Consider the following 17,566-nt stretch of genomic DNA (forward strand, 5'->3'; position numbering starts at 1 on the left):
GCGCACATGTTGTAAATTATGCCCGTAAAAGCGATTTGACGTTGTTATGATCGGTAGTTGCGCTCGGGACCGTGGGCCTGTAAACGTCAGATACGAAGGCACTCCACAAACGAAGACGAAAATGTAAAGAATTGAAACAAAAATATTAGTACAGAGCATGGGGACACACTTTTACTAGTCCTTTTGGTCATTTGAACACCTGTTTGCTCCAGTTTTCTGGGGTTTAACTTTCATGCGTCTTTCTCGTCTCATTGTCTTTGGCAAAAAAAAAAATGCTTTGTCAAATTAATATTTTCATTTGAAATTTTCATTGTATGGATAAAAACTGCTGAAACTTTCTTCAAAATGTCTTTTCATGTTCCGAAGCCAAAAAAAGATTGGGGGTGAGTAAATGCTGACAGAATTTATATTATTGGGTGAACAATCCCTTTAACCTCTGCTGTTGTTTCTCTAGAGCAAACGCAGATGACTTCCTGCCGGTAGTCTTTAGGAAAGGTGTGGGCGGCGAAGAGGAGGCCTTAACCTGGTGCTGACAACTCTGAAGGCCGAGAAAGGCGATATTACTAAAGCAGAGTTTGTCATAGGGGATCGTTTAAAGAGAACAAGTAGAGAACAAAAGCATTTAGCCCTTTCAGTCTTTCTCTCTGCCTCTGGCCCTTTTTCTTTTTCCCGCTGTCTCGTCCTAATGAGAGGTCCAAGGCTTTGCATATGGGACCGCTTTGCTCCAGCGACAATGATCTCTCTTCCAATTTCCCTGCTTCACACCTCCCATGTCTTCAGAAAGACAGTACCAGCGTCCAGGATGTCCTGCCAAGCTTTGCTTTAGGACACAGAGATCCCACAGGGCAGTAAAAGAAGAGAGAATGTGAGGCATATTATAAAGCAGACTCTCTCTGTTTTTACAAGTGCGGGTCAGAGCAAAGCAATTTTGCCGCCTTTTTTTTTTTAAACCAGGGAGTCTGCTTTGATTTTCTCTCTTTCCACTCTCATCTTCCCTCATCTTCTTATTTTATGTAAGTGAAGTGGAAAAGAACAGACAAGAATCAACTCCTTAAAGAAATTGTTCACCCAAAAAAGAAAATTGTCAACGTTTGTGCTCCCTCATAACATTCCGAACCCGTACGACTTTCTTCTTTAATAAAAAAAAGGGTATTTTTGAAGAATCTCCACACAGTTTTAACCACATATATGTAGATATTTGTATGTTTGAGTACATATACTGTATATGTATTGGTCCTACGAAAGACTATGGAAGACTATGCACACAGAAATCCATGCCCTTGCGCGTCTGTGTATTTAATGGCAACGCGCACGTCGTGCAGCCTTTTGCGCAGAAGTACTTGGTTACACAAGTTTGTATAGGTAATTATGTTGTAAATGCAATTTTCAAGCAGTTTGTGATGCATTTTGGAAACAGGAGATGAGCGCCTGGTCTAATGTGCCACCTGGCCCGCTCTCGAAGACTTACTTTTAGTCATTATTTGGGTAGCACACATATTCTGAATGCCTTCAGCAGAATTCAAATAGCCATTTTAATCTAGATTAATCTAGATTAATTCCAAGATTTAATCTAGATTAATCTAGATTAAAAAAATGTATCTATGCCCACCCCTTATATATATATATATATGTGGTTGAGTACATATACTGTATGTACTGTATATGTATTGGATCTAAGACAGAACCCTGAGGAACACCACAATTTCAGCCTATCCTCCTTTTGATCTGTGTATAGAGAATTTTAAAAACCTCCTCAACTTTCCTCATCTTCTTATTTGATGTAAGTGAAGTGGAAAAGAACAGACAAGAATCAACTCTTTGTAGGAATTGTTCACCCAAAAATGAAAATTGTCACAGTTTATGCTCCCTCATGACATTCCAAACCCGTACGACTTTTTTTTTGAAGAATCTTCACACAGTCTTAACCACATATGTGTGTGTATATATATATATATATATATGTATGTATGTGTATGTGTGTGTGTGTGTGTGTGTGTGTGTGTGTGCATACATATACTGTATGTACTGTATATGTATCGGTCCTAAGACAGAACCTTGAGGTACACCACAATTTCAGCCTGTCTTCTTTTTGATCAATGTGTAGAGAGAATTTAAAACCTCATCATCTCTTAATTTCTTGCTCATTCGTCTCTCTTGCTTTCAGTCTGTTTCTCTCTTCTCCCTCTTCTGTGGATATTATGTCTGAAATAATGGACCACAACAGTATTGCTCAGAAGTGGGGCTGACACATGCATTCCACAGCAACTCGCACTCGCACACACCCATACACACTCCTGGCTGATGCTTTGATGGCATGGGGGTGATGTGCCCATGCTGGCTAGGTTTTAAAATGTCCTTTGAACACCATCAGCAAAAACCCTTAGAGCCAGTTAATCTGGGCAGTGTGTATCTCTTTCCAGTAATCAGATGGAGATTTACTGTTCTGGTTCTTTTGAATGTACACAAACATACTGGATTTTTGCACATAGTGGCCGTTATAGACGATATTATTTTGTACTTTTGTATTTTGCGGTTTTAATATTTATTATTTCCTTTGAAGCTCAGTTTCAAGGTGTGTGTTCAACTTTGACCACGGGAGATTGATTTTTATTTCTTGTTGATCTAGCAGATTTATTTTTTTCCCCTTTTCGTTATGTATGTACAATACCAGTTTCGTTATGTATGTACAATACCAACTTTTTGAACAGTTTTTTTTTTTTTTAGAAGTTACTTCTGCTCACTACACCTGCATTTATTTGATCCAAAGTACAGCAAAAACAGTCCAATTGTAAAATATTTTTACCATTTAAAGTATTAGTTTTTTTTGAATGCATCTTAAAATGTATTTTATTCCTGTAATGTTTTAAAAATTATTATCTATATTTAAACAGTCGAGTACATCTTCTTTCATGATTCCTTGATGAATAGAAAGATCCAAGATGAGTGTTTATCTGAAATAAAACGCTTTTGTAACCTTATACACTATATCATTCGAAAGCTTGTCAGTATTTTTTTTTCTTTTTTTGTGAAAGAATTGATAGAAATTGATACTTTTGTTTAGCAAGGATGCTTTAAATTGATCAGAAGTGATGCTAAAGACATTTATAATGTTACAAAAGATTTCTATTTTAGATAAATGCTGTTCTTCTGAACTTTCTATTCATCAAGGAAACCTAAAAAATATACTCAGTTTTTTTTTCAACATAATAATAAATGTTTTTGAGCAGAAAATCTGAATAATAGAATGATTTCTAAAGGATCATGTGACTGGAGTAATGATGCTAACAATTCAGCTTTGAAATCACAGGAATAAATTACATTTTAAAATATATTCAAATTTTATTTGATTATTTAAATAGTCAAAATTGTACTGTTTTTGCTGTACTTTGAATCAAATAAATGCAGGCTTGGTAAGCAGAAGAGACTTCTTTAAAAAAAAAAAAAAATTTAAAATCCTACTGTTCAAAAACTTTTGACTGGTACTGTAGGTCACATTATTTTACTTTATTTTTTAGTTTCCATGTCTGCCTTTATATTTTTGCTTTTCAAATGCCTTTCTTGCTTAGATTTTTCATGTTTCATTGTTATTATTTATAGTTTAAAGACTCAGGTATTCTATCTTAAAATAAGAAAAAAATGTTTAATATAAAATTAATTAAAATCTAAAAAAGATAAAGCATTTTGATATGTGTGCAAAAAATATTTCTAGTTTTTTGCCCCCAATAACAAAAAAGTGTACCATGATTGAGATGAAATTCAAAGAAATAACTTGTGAACAGAATGTTTTAGTTGTATTTTTTAAAAGTTCACAGAGTCAAAGTAGTTAAAGAAAGTTTATCGTTCAAGAAACGCCCATAAATGTACTCAAGTACAATAACAGTTTACCAAAGTATTTAAGATGGTGAGATTTCACAATTGGATCATTAAATTCTGTCAGACTTTTTGTAATCTATGCATGCCTTATCCTGCTCTCGAGAATGGTTATCTAAATTTCAAGTCAGGAGTGTTTTGATTATATGGTCTCGTCTTTTTATTATAATGCTGAGCAGATATATTTATGTAAAAAAAAAAACAACCTACAAGCATTTTTGAATCTCAATTAGTTTTATGTTGCCTGTAGAGGAAATGTTTTTATAATGATGAAAGACTATGTTTTATGACAGAACAATTTAATAGACTGCCATCACACCTTCTCTACTACTACCTGTTCATTCACCTCATTCTTGTCTTTTCTCTCTCTTTCATTCCCTCCACCTGTCTGCGTTCATCTCCTCAGAGGAGGCGTCGTCTAGCAAGCAGCAGGGTCTGGAGTCTGAGCGCAAGTCTTTGACGGAGTTACAGAAGGAATGCACTGCCAAAAGGTGAGTGATTGGCAACCTGCAATTATCCGTCCCTCTCTTTTCTCCTTTTCATCCCTCGTTCTCTACCCTCCAGTCCAGTGGTCTCACATCTGTCAGACATTACCGTGATGGGCCGCAGAATGGGGCACGCCTTCATTCTGTCATTTTTTAGGAGTGCTTAGACGGTCAACTCAAGCAGACTGAGGGCCACCCACTCCAATTGCATCGTGTGACAATAAGCAGATTAGATTGTGCCAGCGCTGATGGGTTTGACACGACCCAAAGGGTCACACACAGTGGGTTGACCTCTGAAATAATGTTTTTGTATGTCTGGTGGTGTTCCTCGACCTCTTGTTTGAAGCATAGATGTCAGGCCTTGGGTAATGCTACTATAAACATTGCTATTTTTTTTTTGCCCTTTTAAATAGGTATCAACAGTCAAAATGTGGAAACGGGATCAGGATATGATACAATCCATTCTCGAACTAGTAGCACTTAAAAGCACTCATTTGAATTTGCCAAATTTTGGATTAAAAAATCAAAAATAGGTCAGTATACTTAAATCAATATAGGTATGGAATAGTTTCTGTGAGTATTCAGACGCAGAAATGCTGTTTAAATATGAACTCTGCATGTTCTGCGTGTCTTTGTGTGAATAAATGGTGCAGAAGAGCTGTTTCATTTACGACACACGTGATGTTTGCAATATTTTTAGCACAACATGAGGATGTAAATACATGAATGTAATCTCTAGAACTGCTCTAAAAGTCACTTTGTGAGCATTCCCGTTTATTTTGAGAAAAACTATCGTCATATCATATACAAACTTCTTCATCTACCAACAGAAACTTAAAGGTCTTCACAGCAGCCTGTCAAAATAAAAGTTGAGTTTAACTTGCAGAAACTGTGACAGAAATATATCAATGTAATTAATATTAATATGATTAGAAATACATAAATAATTATTAAAAATATATTTTTAAAATTAATATTTAGCATTCAGAGTTTATTTAGCAGAGAAACACATCATTATTTCTGGAAAAATAAATTTAAAATAAAATCAATTTACTAGAGATTCTTTTAATTATTAAAGAATCATGAAACCATTAATATGGAATCCAGAAAATTAATGGAATTTGGTTAAAATAAATCTCTCTCTCTCTCTCTCTCTCTCTCTCTCTCTCTCTCTCTCTCTCTCTCTCTCTCTCTCTCTCTCTCTCTCTCTCTCTCTCTCTCTCTCTCTCTCTCTCTATATATATATATATAAAATAATAATAATAAGTACAGAATTTGGTAAAAAATAAAACAGAATTCGAGAAAAAAGTTAAACGTATATCATAGGGCCCTGAAAATTAAATTTTTGTTAAAGTTTTAATGAATTGTTGTTAAATCCAGAAAATGAATGGAAAACAGAATTTGGTAAAAAATTAAAATAAAACAAAAAGTAAAATATAATTTAGGGCCTTAAAATGTTTAAAGAATTGCTGTTAAATTGTGTAAATGTCATGATTTTTAATTAATTAGAAATGCCTTTTGATTAACAAAAGTTCATTTTAACTTGAACTTAGAATTGAATTTAGCAGAAAAACACACTTTATTATTTCTGGAAAAAATATTTATATATATTTTAATAAAATCAATTAATTAGAGATTCTTTTGATTAACTATTAAAATGGAATCCAGAAAATTAATGGGAAAACAAAATTTGGTAAAAAATAAAACTGCATTTGAGAAAAAAGTAAAACGTATATCATAGGGCCTTAAAAATTTAATTTTTGTTAAACTTTTAATTAATTGTTGTTAAATTGTGTAAATTTCATGATTTCAATTAATTATAAATGCTTTTTGATTAATAAAAGTTCAGTTCAACTTGAACTTAGAATTGAATTTAGCAGAAAAACACTTAATATTTTCTGGAAAAAATAAAATAATATATATATAGTTTAATCAAATCAATTAATTAGAGATTCTTTTGATTATTAACTATTAAAATGGAATCCAGAAAATTAATGAAAAACAAAATTTGGTAAAAATAAAACTGAATTTGAGAAAAAGTTAAACATATCTCATAGGGGCTTAAAATGTAATTTTTGTTAAACTTTTAATGAATTGTTGTTATTTATGTAAATTTCATGATTTCAATTAATTAGAAATGCTTTTTGATTTAATAAAAGTTCAGTTTAACTTGAAACTCTGACAGAAATATATTACTTAATGTAATGATACTACTACTACTACTGCTACTACTACTAATAATAAAATTGTGATTTAAAAAATATTTTGTAATGAATATTTACCAGAAAAATTGTTTTACAAATGTTTATTAAGCAGAAAAACACACATTATTATTTCTGAAAAATAAATAAAATAATAATAAATAATAATAATAAAGCAATTAATTAGAGATGCTTTTAAATATTAAAAAAGTAAAACACATATCATAGGGCCTTAAAAATGTAACTTTTGTTATAATTTTTAAGCATTGCTGTTAAATTGTTTAAATCTCATGACTTCAATTAATTAGACTTTTTTGCTAAAAAAAAAAGTATAGAAAATTTTAACAAAAAAGGGAATCCAGAACAATTAAAACTGATAAAACTAAACTAAATTAACACAATTTGAAAAAATAAATAAATTAAATATTGAAAACTGTAATATTGAGAAATATTAATACCATTTAAAAGAATTGTTTTTAATTGTTGTAAAATTCTAAATGTCTTTAATTCATTTAAGCGCATCCTTGCTGAATAAAAGTATACATTTTTCTTAATTACTTATCTATACTTATCATATTTGAATGGTATTGTATAATGGTTTCCACAAAAGTATGGACTGGTTTGATTAATAAATGATAAAAAAAAAATTGTTTCTTAAGTAGAAATCAGCATATTAGAATGATTGTTAAGAATGTAATGACTGCTGAAAATTCAGCTTTGTCATCACAGAAATAAATTATTATCATTTTAAAATATATTCAGAAATTTTAAATTGTAGTAATATTTCAGAATATTACTGTATTTAGTGTATTTTTGACCAAATTAATACAGCCCTGGTGAGCATAAGAGACTAAAATCTTAATTATTCCGAACTTTTGGAATAATTGGACCAGTAGTAAGTTTATTATAGCTTAATAATACGTTTAAATTCACCCCCTTAAAGTACTACCGCTACAGTCACACACATTCAGACAGATGTCTCTGGGCGTTGATTCGGCATCTCATGCTGTTTTTGGCACATCTGAGACCCACTTCCAGTAAAGACAGATCAAGTTATGTTCACAGTTTAACAGTGGTTGGATAGAAATGTTTTGAGCGGATTCTGGGTGGTGTAGAGCAGGCCTGGTGGACCCACATGTAAGCTATAGTCCAGTAAAGAAGGTATACAGTATCCTTCATACCTCATCATTATTTCCTTCCTGCCTCCTTTTCATGGTTGTAAATGAATACCACATTATCCTCTATCATTACTCTTCATCTTTCTCCTCAAGTCACAGACCCAGTAGCTGAAAGCTGAACATGAAGAGTAAACATTTTTTCAACCCCTTTGCACCTCACCTAGACAGGTTTTGGTTTTAGCTGTGCCCGTCCCCCAGCCTTCTCCTTCCCTTCCCAATGGTGTGTCCCATACTTGACAGATGCGTCCTGATTAGGGTCGGTTGTGCCACTGGAGGATGGGGTCAGAGTGGAGGAAGTTCATTGCAATTTGGCAGTTATGATAATTGAGGAGTTCGTACTATTACTAGAGAGATGATTCAGAGCATCATTAGTGAAGTGAACGTCCTAAAGCCAGTATAAACATTGCAATTAATACTTCTCTTTCCTTTTCTTTTTCTCTTTCGTCTCCATGTCATTTGGACTGCCTGTTATTTCCTGTCTTACAACTTGACTTTTATACAGTAGCCCCAAAAAGTATTTAGACAGTTTTGGATACTGTAAATGTACTTAAAATGTGTGAATTACTTAGATAAATTAGATAAATATAAACACTAATAAATATCAAACTTCTGCAAACAAATGTCGCTAAAACATTTCTCAAAAGCCTTTTTGTTAAACTGTTTATTTTAGTGGATGTATGAACACACAGGTTTCATAGTGTAATATATGTTCACGTGTATTCATTTGATATAATAATAATAATAATAATAATAATAATAACAACCATTTAATATATTATTATTATTATTATTATTATTATTGTTGTTAACAATAATACTCATTTAATGATTAATTATATAATTGTTATGCACATTTATTTTAATATATTATTTATTATTGTTTATATTATTATTAATATTGTCACTTATAAATAAGATGCAATCATATATTCAATCATATTAGTAAAGAAATAAAGAAAATAAAGAAAAATCATGATAAGTTTTTTTCATTAATAATTGTTTTTGTTAATTATTAGATTATTAAAGTATTGTTAATTTTTTATTTAATTATTTAATATTTTAATTTAATTATTAAAATTATTAGTTGTAATTATATTATCATTCATTATTAATATATTAAAATACTAATCATGTTAATAGCTATGAAAATAAATAACTAAAAATGAATAATAATAATTAAGTTTATGATCATTACTATTATTAAATATATTATTCTAAAATGATTTGTATTTATTTCTATACTGATATGATTTAATATATCATTATTGCAATATATTAAGTGATAAAAGTAAAAATATGAAAATAATAAATACATTAAAATAAATAAATTATAAGTATTATTATTATTATTATTATTATTATTATTATTATTATTATTATTATTATTATTATTATTATTATTATTATTGGAGCAGCTATATAATAAAGTTAATTCTTAAATTGTCAATTTATTTTATTTAATGTTTTTAATAGTTTAATTGAATAATTATCAATTATTATATTAATAATTTATTATTATCATTATTCATTATTAATATACTAAAATAATCATGTGTTAACGATCTAGAAAAAAAAAATTATAATTATTGATTATTATTATTATTATTATTATTATTATTATTATATGTTATAAAATTATTTTACATTTTATTTTAATGTATTTATTATGTTTTATATTGTTATTACTGTTATCACTTATTAATATATTGCAATAATGATGTTTTGAATCATATCAGTATAGGAATAAATACAATTAAGATAAATGATGAGTATAATAATAATAATTATTATTATTATTATTAGAGAAGCAATATAATAAAGGAAATTTATGTAATGTTTTTAATATTTAAATGTAATTATTTTATGATAATTCATTATTAAAATACTAAAATACTAAGCATGTGTTATTAAGAATCTAGAAATAAATAAAAAATAAAGTTTACTACTACTAATAATAACTACTAAATTTACTACTACTAATAATAAATGATTATCATTATATATTATGCAATGTTTTACATTTATTTTAATGTATTATTTCTTATTTTTAGATAATTATGACTATATTATTATGACTAATATATTGCAATATATTAAATTATAATGTAAATAATTTCTGTTATATATCAGTAGAAATAAAAATACAGATAAATGATAATTATTATTAATATTATTAGAGCAGTATCATGATAAAGTTAATCAATTGTTCATTATTTAATATTTGTTAATAATTAAATTATAATTCATTCATTCTTAATAAAAAATAAAGATGATTATTATCATTATTATATATTACAATATTTTACATTTATTTTAATGTATTATTTTAATGTTTTTATATAATTATAACTATTTATATTATTGACTAATATATTGCAAAAACATTAAATCATAATGTAAATAATTAATTTCTGTTATATCAGTAGAAATTCGTTATTAATAAACAATTAAGTAAATTATACAGATAAATAATAATAATGATAATAATAATAATCAATAGCAATAATAATGTATTAATTAATATTTATATAAAAAATAACGATTTAATTTATCATAAAAAAATATATATATATATAATATTATTATTATTATTATTATTATATATATATATATATATATATATATATATATATTTTTTTTTTACAATTTGAAAATACAGTGAAAGATCTTGAAGTTCTTGTCTGTGTTTGTTCTTCAACAGAGAGCTGTTTCTAAAATCCAATGCCCAGCTCACCTTCCGCTGTCGTCAGCTCATATCAGAGCTGTCCTACATTTATCCCATTGATGTGGTGAGTGTTTAACTCCACACACAAACAACATCACACTCAAACACGCTCAACAAAAACACTCAAAAGTGCAGCTTCCTGCCTGTCTTGTTTTGTGCTGATGACTGGAGCGTGTGGCTTGTCGGGAATGTTAGAGGTCGGGGTCTTTGCAGACTCTGGTGTTACTGGCTGTTAACAAGCTTTGGTTTCCCACCATCGCAGTATGACCTAATACTACTGTTCAGCGCTTACATCGACTGGTACCCACAGAAGTCCCGCTGCCAGTCAAATCAGTTTACAGAATAAAGCCACTGAAAATGAGCAGAAAACCACATTCAGACCAAACTATACTCTGCCAAGCTTTTTTAGTTGCTGTATAAAGGATTTGATTAATCGGCTGCTCATGCTGTTTTCAGAATACTGTGCTCACAACTGCTTTTCTTGTTCACTTTGCAGAACAATCAGAATGATTATGTGATTTGTGGTGTCAAATTGCCCAATTCTGAAGACTTTCAAGGTAAGTTTGGAGTTTGGTAATTAAAACATTCCTAAGTTTTGATAGACTGATTAATATAATAAATAAGCCAATCAATTGGGCATTATTTTGCCATGTTGAGTTTATAGGCTTGGCCGACAGTCATGCCAGGAAGTGTTTGCTTTCTCTTGAGTCAATCCAAAAATCTACAGAAAAAGCCTCATTTTCTTTTCTCAAATATAGAGAGTGAATTTTTTAAGTAATGTTGTGAAATCCTTAACACCAAATATTAAACTTTAGTAACTCATCCTGTACAGTTTATGTCGATATGAATAGTTTCAAATCATACAACATTTTTTGAACCAGTTGTTTAAGTATCAATAAGATAATACTATGGAAGTTTGTTTCCATCACTAAATAAAAAAAAATATATTATTGCGACTTTTATTTTACAATTCTGACTTTATAAACACAATTGCGAGTTATAAAGTCATAATTGCGAGATATAAAATCACAATTGTGAGAAATAAAGTCATAATTGCAAGATAAAAACAATTTACTTGACTTGATCTCACAAATGCAAGTTTATATCTCACAATTATGACTTTTTCCTTAGAATTATGATATAAAAACTCACAATTATGACTTTTCTCAAAATGCGAGTTTATATCTCACAATTCAGACTTTTTCCCTCATAATAATGAGATAAAAACTCACAATTCTGACTTTTTTCTCATAATAATGATATATAAACTCACAATTCTGACTTTTTTCTCAGAATAATGATATAAAAACTCACAATTATGACTTTTCTCAAAATGCGAGTTTATATCTCACAATTCAGACTTTTTTCCTCATAATAATGAGATAAAAACTCACAATTCTGACTTTTTTCTCATAATAATGATATATAAACTCACAATTCTGACTTTCTCGCAAATGCGAGTTTATATCTTACAATTCTGACTTTTCCTCAGAATTGAGATAAACTTGCAATTCTGACTTTTTCTCGCAAATGCGAGTTTATATCTCACAATTCTGCCTTTTTTCTCATAATAATGAGATAACTCACAATTCTGACTTTCTCACAAATGCGAGTTTATATCTCACAATTCTGATATTTTCCCTCAGAATTATGAGCTATAAACTTGCAATTCTGACTTTTTTCTTGCAAATGCGAGTTTATATCTCGCAATTCTGATCATTTTCTCAGAATAAGGAGAAAAAACTCACAATTCTGACTTTTTTTCTCGCAAATGCAGCTTTATATCTTGCAATTCTGACTTTTCTCGAAAATGCGAGTTTGTCTCGCAGTTATGACTTTTTCTCAGAATTGAGATAAACTTGCAATTATGACTTTTTTTCTTGCAAATGCGAGTTTATATCTCACAATTCTGACTTTTTCTCGCAAATGCGAGTTTATATCTCACAATTCTGGTATTTTTCCTCAGAATTATGAGATATAAACTCGCAATTCTGACTTTTTTCTTGCAAATGCGAGTTTATATCTCGCAATTCTGATAATTTTCTCGGAATAAGGAGAAAAAACTCACAATTCTGACTTTTTTCTCACAAATGCAGGTTTATATCTTGCAATTCTGACTTTTTTCTCAGAATAATGATATAAAAACTCACAATTATGACTTTTCTCAAAATGCGAGTTTATATCTCACAATTCAGACTTTTTTCCTCATAATAATGAGATAAAAACTCACAATTATGACTTTTTTCCTCATAATAATGAGATAAAAACTCACAATTCTGACTTTTTTCTCATAATAATGATATATAAACTCACAATTCTGACTTTCTCACAAATGCGAGTATATATCTCACAATTCTGATATTTCCCCTCAGAATTATGAGCTATAAACTTGCAATTCTGACTTTTTTTCTTGCAAATGCGAGTTTATATCTCGCAATTCTGATCATTTTCTCAGAATAAGGAGAAAAAACTCACAATTCTGACTTTTTTCTCACAAATGCTGGTTTATATCTTGCAATTCTGACTTTTTTCTCAGAATAATGAGATAACTTTTTTTTCTCTGAATAATGAGATTGCAATTCGGACTCTCTTTTTTTTTCTTGCAAATGCAAGTTTATATCTCACAATTCTGACTATAAACTCACAATTGCGAGTTAAAAAGTCCAATTTTGAGGGGAAAAAAGACTGATATGTTCTCAGAATTGTGAGTTTTTCACAATTCTAACTTAAATTGCGAGATACTAACTCGCATTTTGTGATGGAAAAAGTCACATTTGTGTCATTAAACTGTTTTTAATACATGCGGCATACATACATGTCTGCATGAAAAATATTTACTACAGATTTCTCTGTGAATTTCCCTGAATTGGTCCGCCGTCACTCTCTGAATTAAACCAGATCAGAATCAGACACAGCGGATCTAAACTCATCTGGAGAGGAGCTCTGGAATCCCCAGTCAGTTCTGCTTCGCTGCCTGCAATTCCCTTGATTTCTGGGTTTCTTCAGTCTGGCTGTGGATCACAGGCTCCAGGCCATCAATCAATCATCCTCCTCTGTTCTGATCAATGGAGGCCTGTGTCCATGGAACCCTTCAACTTGTGGTTACGAGTGAGATCACTCCAGTCAGTTATTCACACAGCGAGAACCGTGGTCGGACCTTCTGACTTCTCGCATTATATAAGAGAAAAGGATTTTATTAGGGCATTCGTCTCCCGGTTCCCTATATTTAGGCTTTTGGGGTTTTTAATAAGGAGAATGAATTGTGTCTGATGGGTACAAGTGATGTCCTTTGTTGTGCTGGCTGTGGGGAGAGTTATTCATCTCATTTCCCACGTGTCCTTTAGGCAGCACTGTATGTGTCGCAGGGAATCAGGTTGGGCTTTTTTCAGGAAGGGGAGGCATGACTTCAAAAGAACAGAGAGGTTAATGGAAGCCAGGTTGAACCGCGCACTCAAAGACACGCATATTCACATACATGCCTGTGCAGTCCTTCGTATATGTGTGGCTATTGCTTGGCACACTTTCTCATGCATTTTGAAAGCACAAAATGACAACTCGTATGCATACACAACTACTTATACACAGCTTTCCATAAGTGATATGGTCTTGTTGTTTTCATTTGGAAACATGTAGCTGTTCTAGACTGGAAAACTTCTGTAAGCTGAAATATAGTGAGTACAATGAAGCATGTGTAGTTGCAGGGAAGTCTGGGAAATGTAGTTTCCATGCATGATTATAATAAAGCACAAGAAGTGTGGTTTATGGTACTTTTTAGGAGAATAAAAAAAGCTTTTTGCAATTTTTTTTTACAACCCATAATAACCGGTTGACCTGTTGTCCTTCCAGTTGCTCAGCAACCAAATATTTTTTGCTTGGCATTTAGGCTTTTTGTTTGAATTTGCCAGAAATGCCCCGAAAGGTTGTCGTTCAGACAGTAATGGGGCCATCAGAGTGATTTAGATTGCATATAATTATTTAGGAAATGCACACGTCGGAGTGTGATTATACATGTTTAAAGACTGAACACTAGTATTAGCCGATCCTTGTTTTTTTAGAGTAGCTTTTAGCCTCTGGTGATGCCTTTGACCCCATCAGGAAAGGGCATCGCTGGGGTGAACTGAAGTTTTGCATGGTATTGGGTTATTATGCGGCTCCCTATAACTCATGGGCCCTAAGGAGACTCAACTAAATGAATGGCCTTCATCAGCTTCCATCGACTTAACAAATGCCCTCTGATTTATAACCTCAGATTGGAGTGAATTAACTTCAATTGTTGTGACTCATCCCTTAAAAAAAGAATGTACAAATCTTGACCTCAAATGAAATGTTGTAGCATTGTATAAATAATGAAGCATTTTTGTATTACAGGTATTTTTTGCATTGTGACATTTAATGTTCTCTTAAACAACAAAAAGGTTTGTCAAGGTTTGCTGCTTTAGGAGTTCATGGGTTTTGTTTTATGTATTTTATTATATATAATTCCATAAAAATATATAACTTATTAAAAACTATATTATTAATATAATGTATGATTTTAATGTTATTAAAACATTATTTAAAAATTTAATATTCTGCATTTAAATTTTTTGCTTTAATAAAGCAATGTTTTGTTTTATATTGAGAATTAATTTGTAACAAATAAAGAACTAATTAGACTATATTATTAATATTACGTGTGATTTAAATGTTTAAAACATTTTAAAATCTTTTGATATTCAGCATTAGTTTTTTATTATTAAATCAATGTTTTGTATTGTTTTGTATTTTGTGTTATTATACAAGATTTTTAATGAAAATAATTTTGTAATAAATATATTCCTTATTAGACACTATATTATTAATATTATGTATTTTAATGTTATTAAAATATTATTTTAAAATATTTTATTATTTGGCCTTGTAATTTTTGCTTTAATAAATCAAAGAGTTTTATGTATTTTATTATAAAAATCTATAATGATAATGAATTTTGTAAAAAGTACAGACACTATAGTAGTAATATTATGTAAGATTATAATATTAATCAAATATTATTTTTAAATCTTTTAAAATTCGCCATTTGTAATTTTTGCTTTAATAAATCAATGTGTTTTGTTTTATGTATTTTATTATACAAAATATATAATTAGAATAAATTTTGTAATAAATACAAACGTTATTAGACACTATATTATTAACTAATAATTAATATAATGTTATTAAAATATTATTTTAAAAATAGATAGATAATATAGTAAACTTTTTAGACACCTTTACAAATTTGATTCATTCTAAATTATTTAAATATTATTTTAAAATCTTTTAATATTCAGCATTGTATTTTTTGCTTTAATAAATCAATGTGTTTTGTTTTATATATTTTATTATAAAAATCTATAATGAGAATAATTTTGTAATAAATATAAACCTTATTGGACACTATATTATTAATTAATTAACATGATATTATTAAAATATTATTTCAAAATCTTTTAATATTCAGCATTGTATTTTTTTTGCTTTAATCAGTGTGTTTTGTTTTATGTATTTTATTATAAAAAATCTATAATGAGAATGAATTTTGTTAAAAATATAAACCTTAATAGACACTATATTATAAATTATTAATATAATGTCATTAAAATATTATTTAAAAATCTTTCAATATTCTGCATTGTAGTTTTTGCTTTAATAAATCAATGTGTTTTGTTTTATGTATTTTATTATAAAAATGTAGAATGAAAATAATTTTGTAATAAATATACTCCTCATTAGACACTATATTATTAATATTATGTATAATTATAATGTTATTAAAATGTAATTTTAAAATCTTTTAATATTTGGCATTGTAATTTTTGCTTTAATAAATCAATGTGTTTTGTTTTATGTATTTTATTATACAAAATATATAATTAGAATAAATTTTGTAATAAATACAAACGTTATTAGACACTATATTATTAACTAATAGTTAATATAATGTTATTAAAATATTATTTTAAAAATAAATAGATAATATAGTAAACTTTTTAGACACCTTTACAAATTTGATTCTTTATAAATTATTTAAATATTATTTTAAAATCTTTTAAGGTTCAGTATTTGCTGTAATGAAATAATGTGAATTACAGTAGAAGTGTGAAGATGGCTGGGAGATGTGATTGTCATTAAAAACAATGTCACAATGCAAACAAAAGAACAAAATCATCTTAATAATAGACTTTTGCTGGTTAAATATGACCCAGAACTTTCTTTGAGATTGACCTGTCTTATTTGAGTTTTATTTGCTGTAAAATTGGAACATTTTGTTTGTGTTTTCTTCTGTTTGCTGCAGCAAAGGATGATGGGAGTCTTGCGGTGGCTCTGGGTTATACGGCACACCTGGTGCTGATGATATCGAGCTTCCTGCAGATTCCTCTCAGGTATCCGGTCATCCACAAGGGTTCCCGCTCCTCCATCAAAGACACCATCACTGACAAACTCACAGAGAAGGAGAGAGAGTAAGAATGTTTTTTCAGATTCTTTAACTGTTATTGCTCACTGATTAATTCAGCTATTGATTAATTGCTTTTATTAATAGTTGACAGTAGAAAAGCAACAAAAACAAGCCAATTGATTTATCTCATGCATTATGCTCTGAAGACTTTCTCCCCTTTTAAAAAGAGGAATATTCATGCGTCTTTTTGCACCTGTGGTTTATGCGTGTGTAATTTGTCCACCTGTCTGGTTGAGTATGTGTATTCAAGGGTGGTTTAAGGCCCTTCTTGGATTAAACGCTACTTAAACGCCACGGGGCTCCGACTTTCATGTGCCCACCTCGCCTCGCTTTCATCCATTTCTCTTTAACTCTCTTTTCTTTCATCTTTTTATCTCATCCTCCCTCTCAGTTGATTTACCGCCTCTGCTGCAACATAGGAGATAAATAACATCCTGGAAAGTTTGTGTGTTTGAGCGTTTTTGTGTATCTCACTAATTGACACATTTTGTCAAAGCTACAGAACTTCATGATTGAGATGTTAGCAAATGTACAACTAATGAACTTTCTTATTTGTGTTTTTTGTAAGGTTCTAATTCTTTTTTTGTTTGTTTCTTAAATTTCCGCTACAAAATACAGAACTGCAACCT

General features: G+C 29.6%; 1 protein-coding gene across 1 annotated transcript in view; it reads left to right on the top strand.

The window, feature by feature from the left end:
* uvrag (UV radiation resistance associated gene) overlaps positions 1 to 17,566 on the top strand; it is a 150,931-nt gene that overhangs the window by 48,249 nt on the left and 85,116 nt on the right. The window contains exons 9-12 of the mRNA XM_073829373.1: positions 4,277 to 4,361; positions 10,436 to 10,523; positions 10,956 to 11,016; positions 16,776 to 16,941. Of these exons, the coding sequence (XP_073685474.1) occupies positions 4,277 to 4,361; positions 10,436 to 10,523; positions 10,956 to 11,016; positions 16,776 to 16,941 (400 nt within the window). The remainder of the gene's footprint in view (positions 1 to 4,276; positions 4,362 to 10,435; positions 10,524 to 10,955; positions 11,017 to 16,775; positions 16,942 to 17,566) is intronic.

This window comes from Garra rufa, chromosome 23, assembly GCF_049309525.1.
Source record: "Garra rufa chromosome 23, GarRuf1.0, whole genome shotgun sequence".
NCBI lineage: Eukaryota > Metazoa > Chordata > Actinopteri > Cypriniformes > Cyprinidae > Garra > Garra rufa.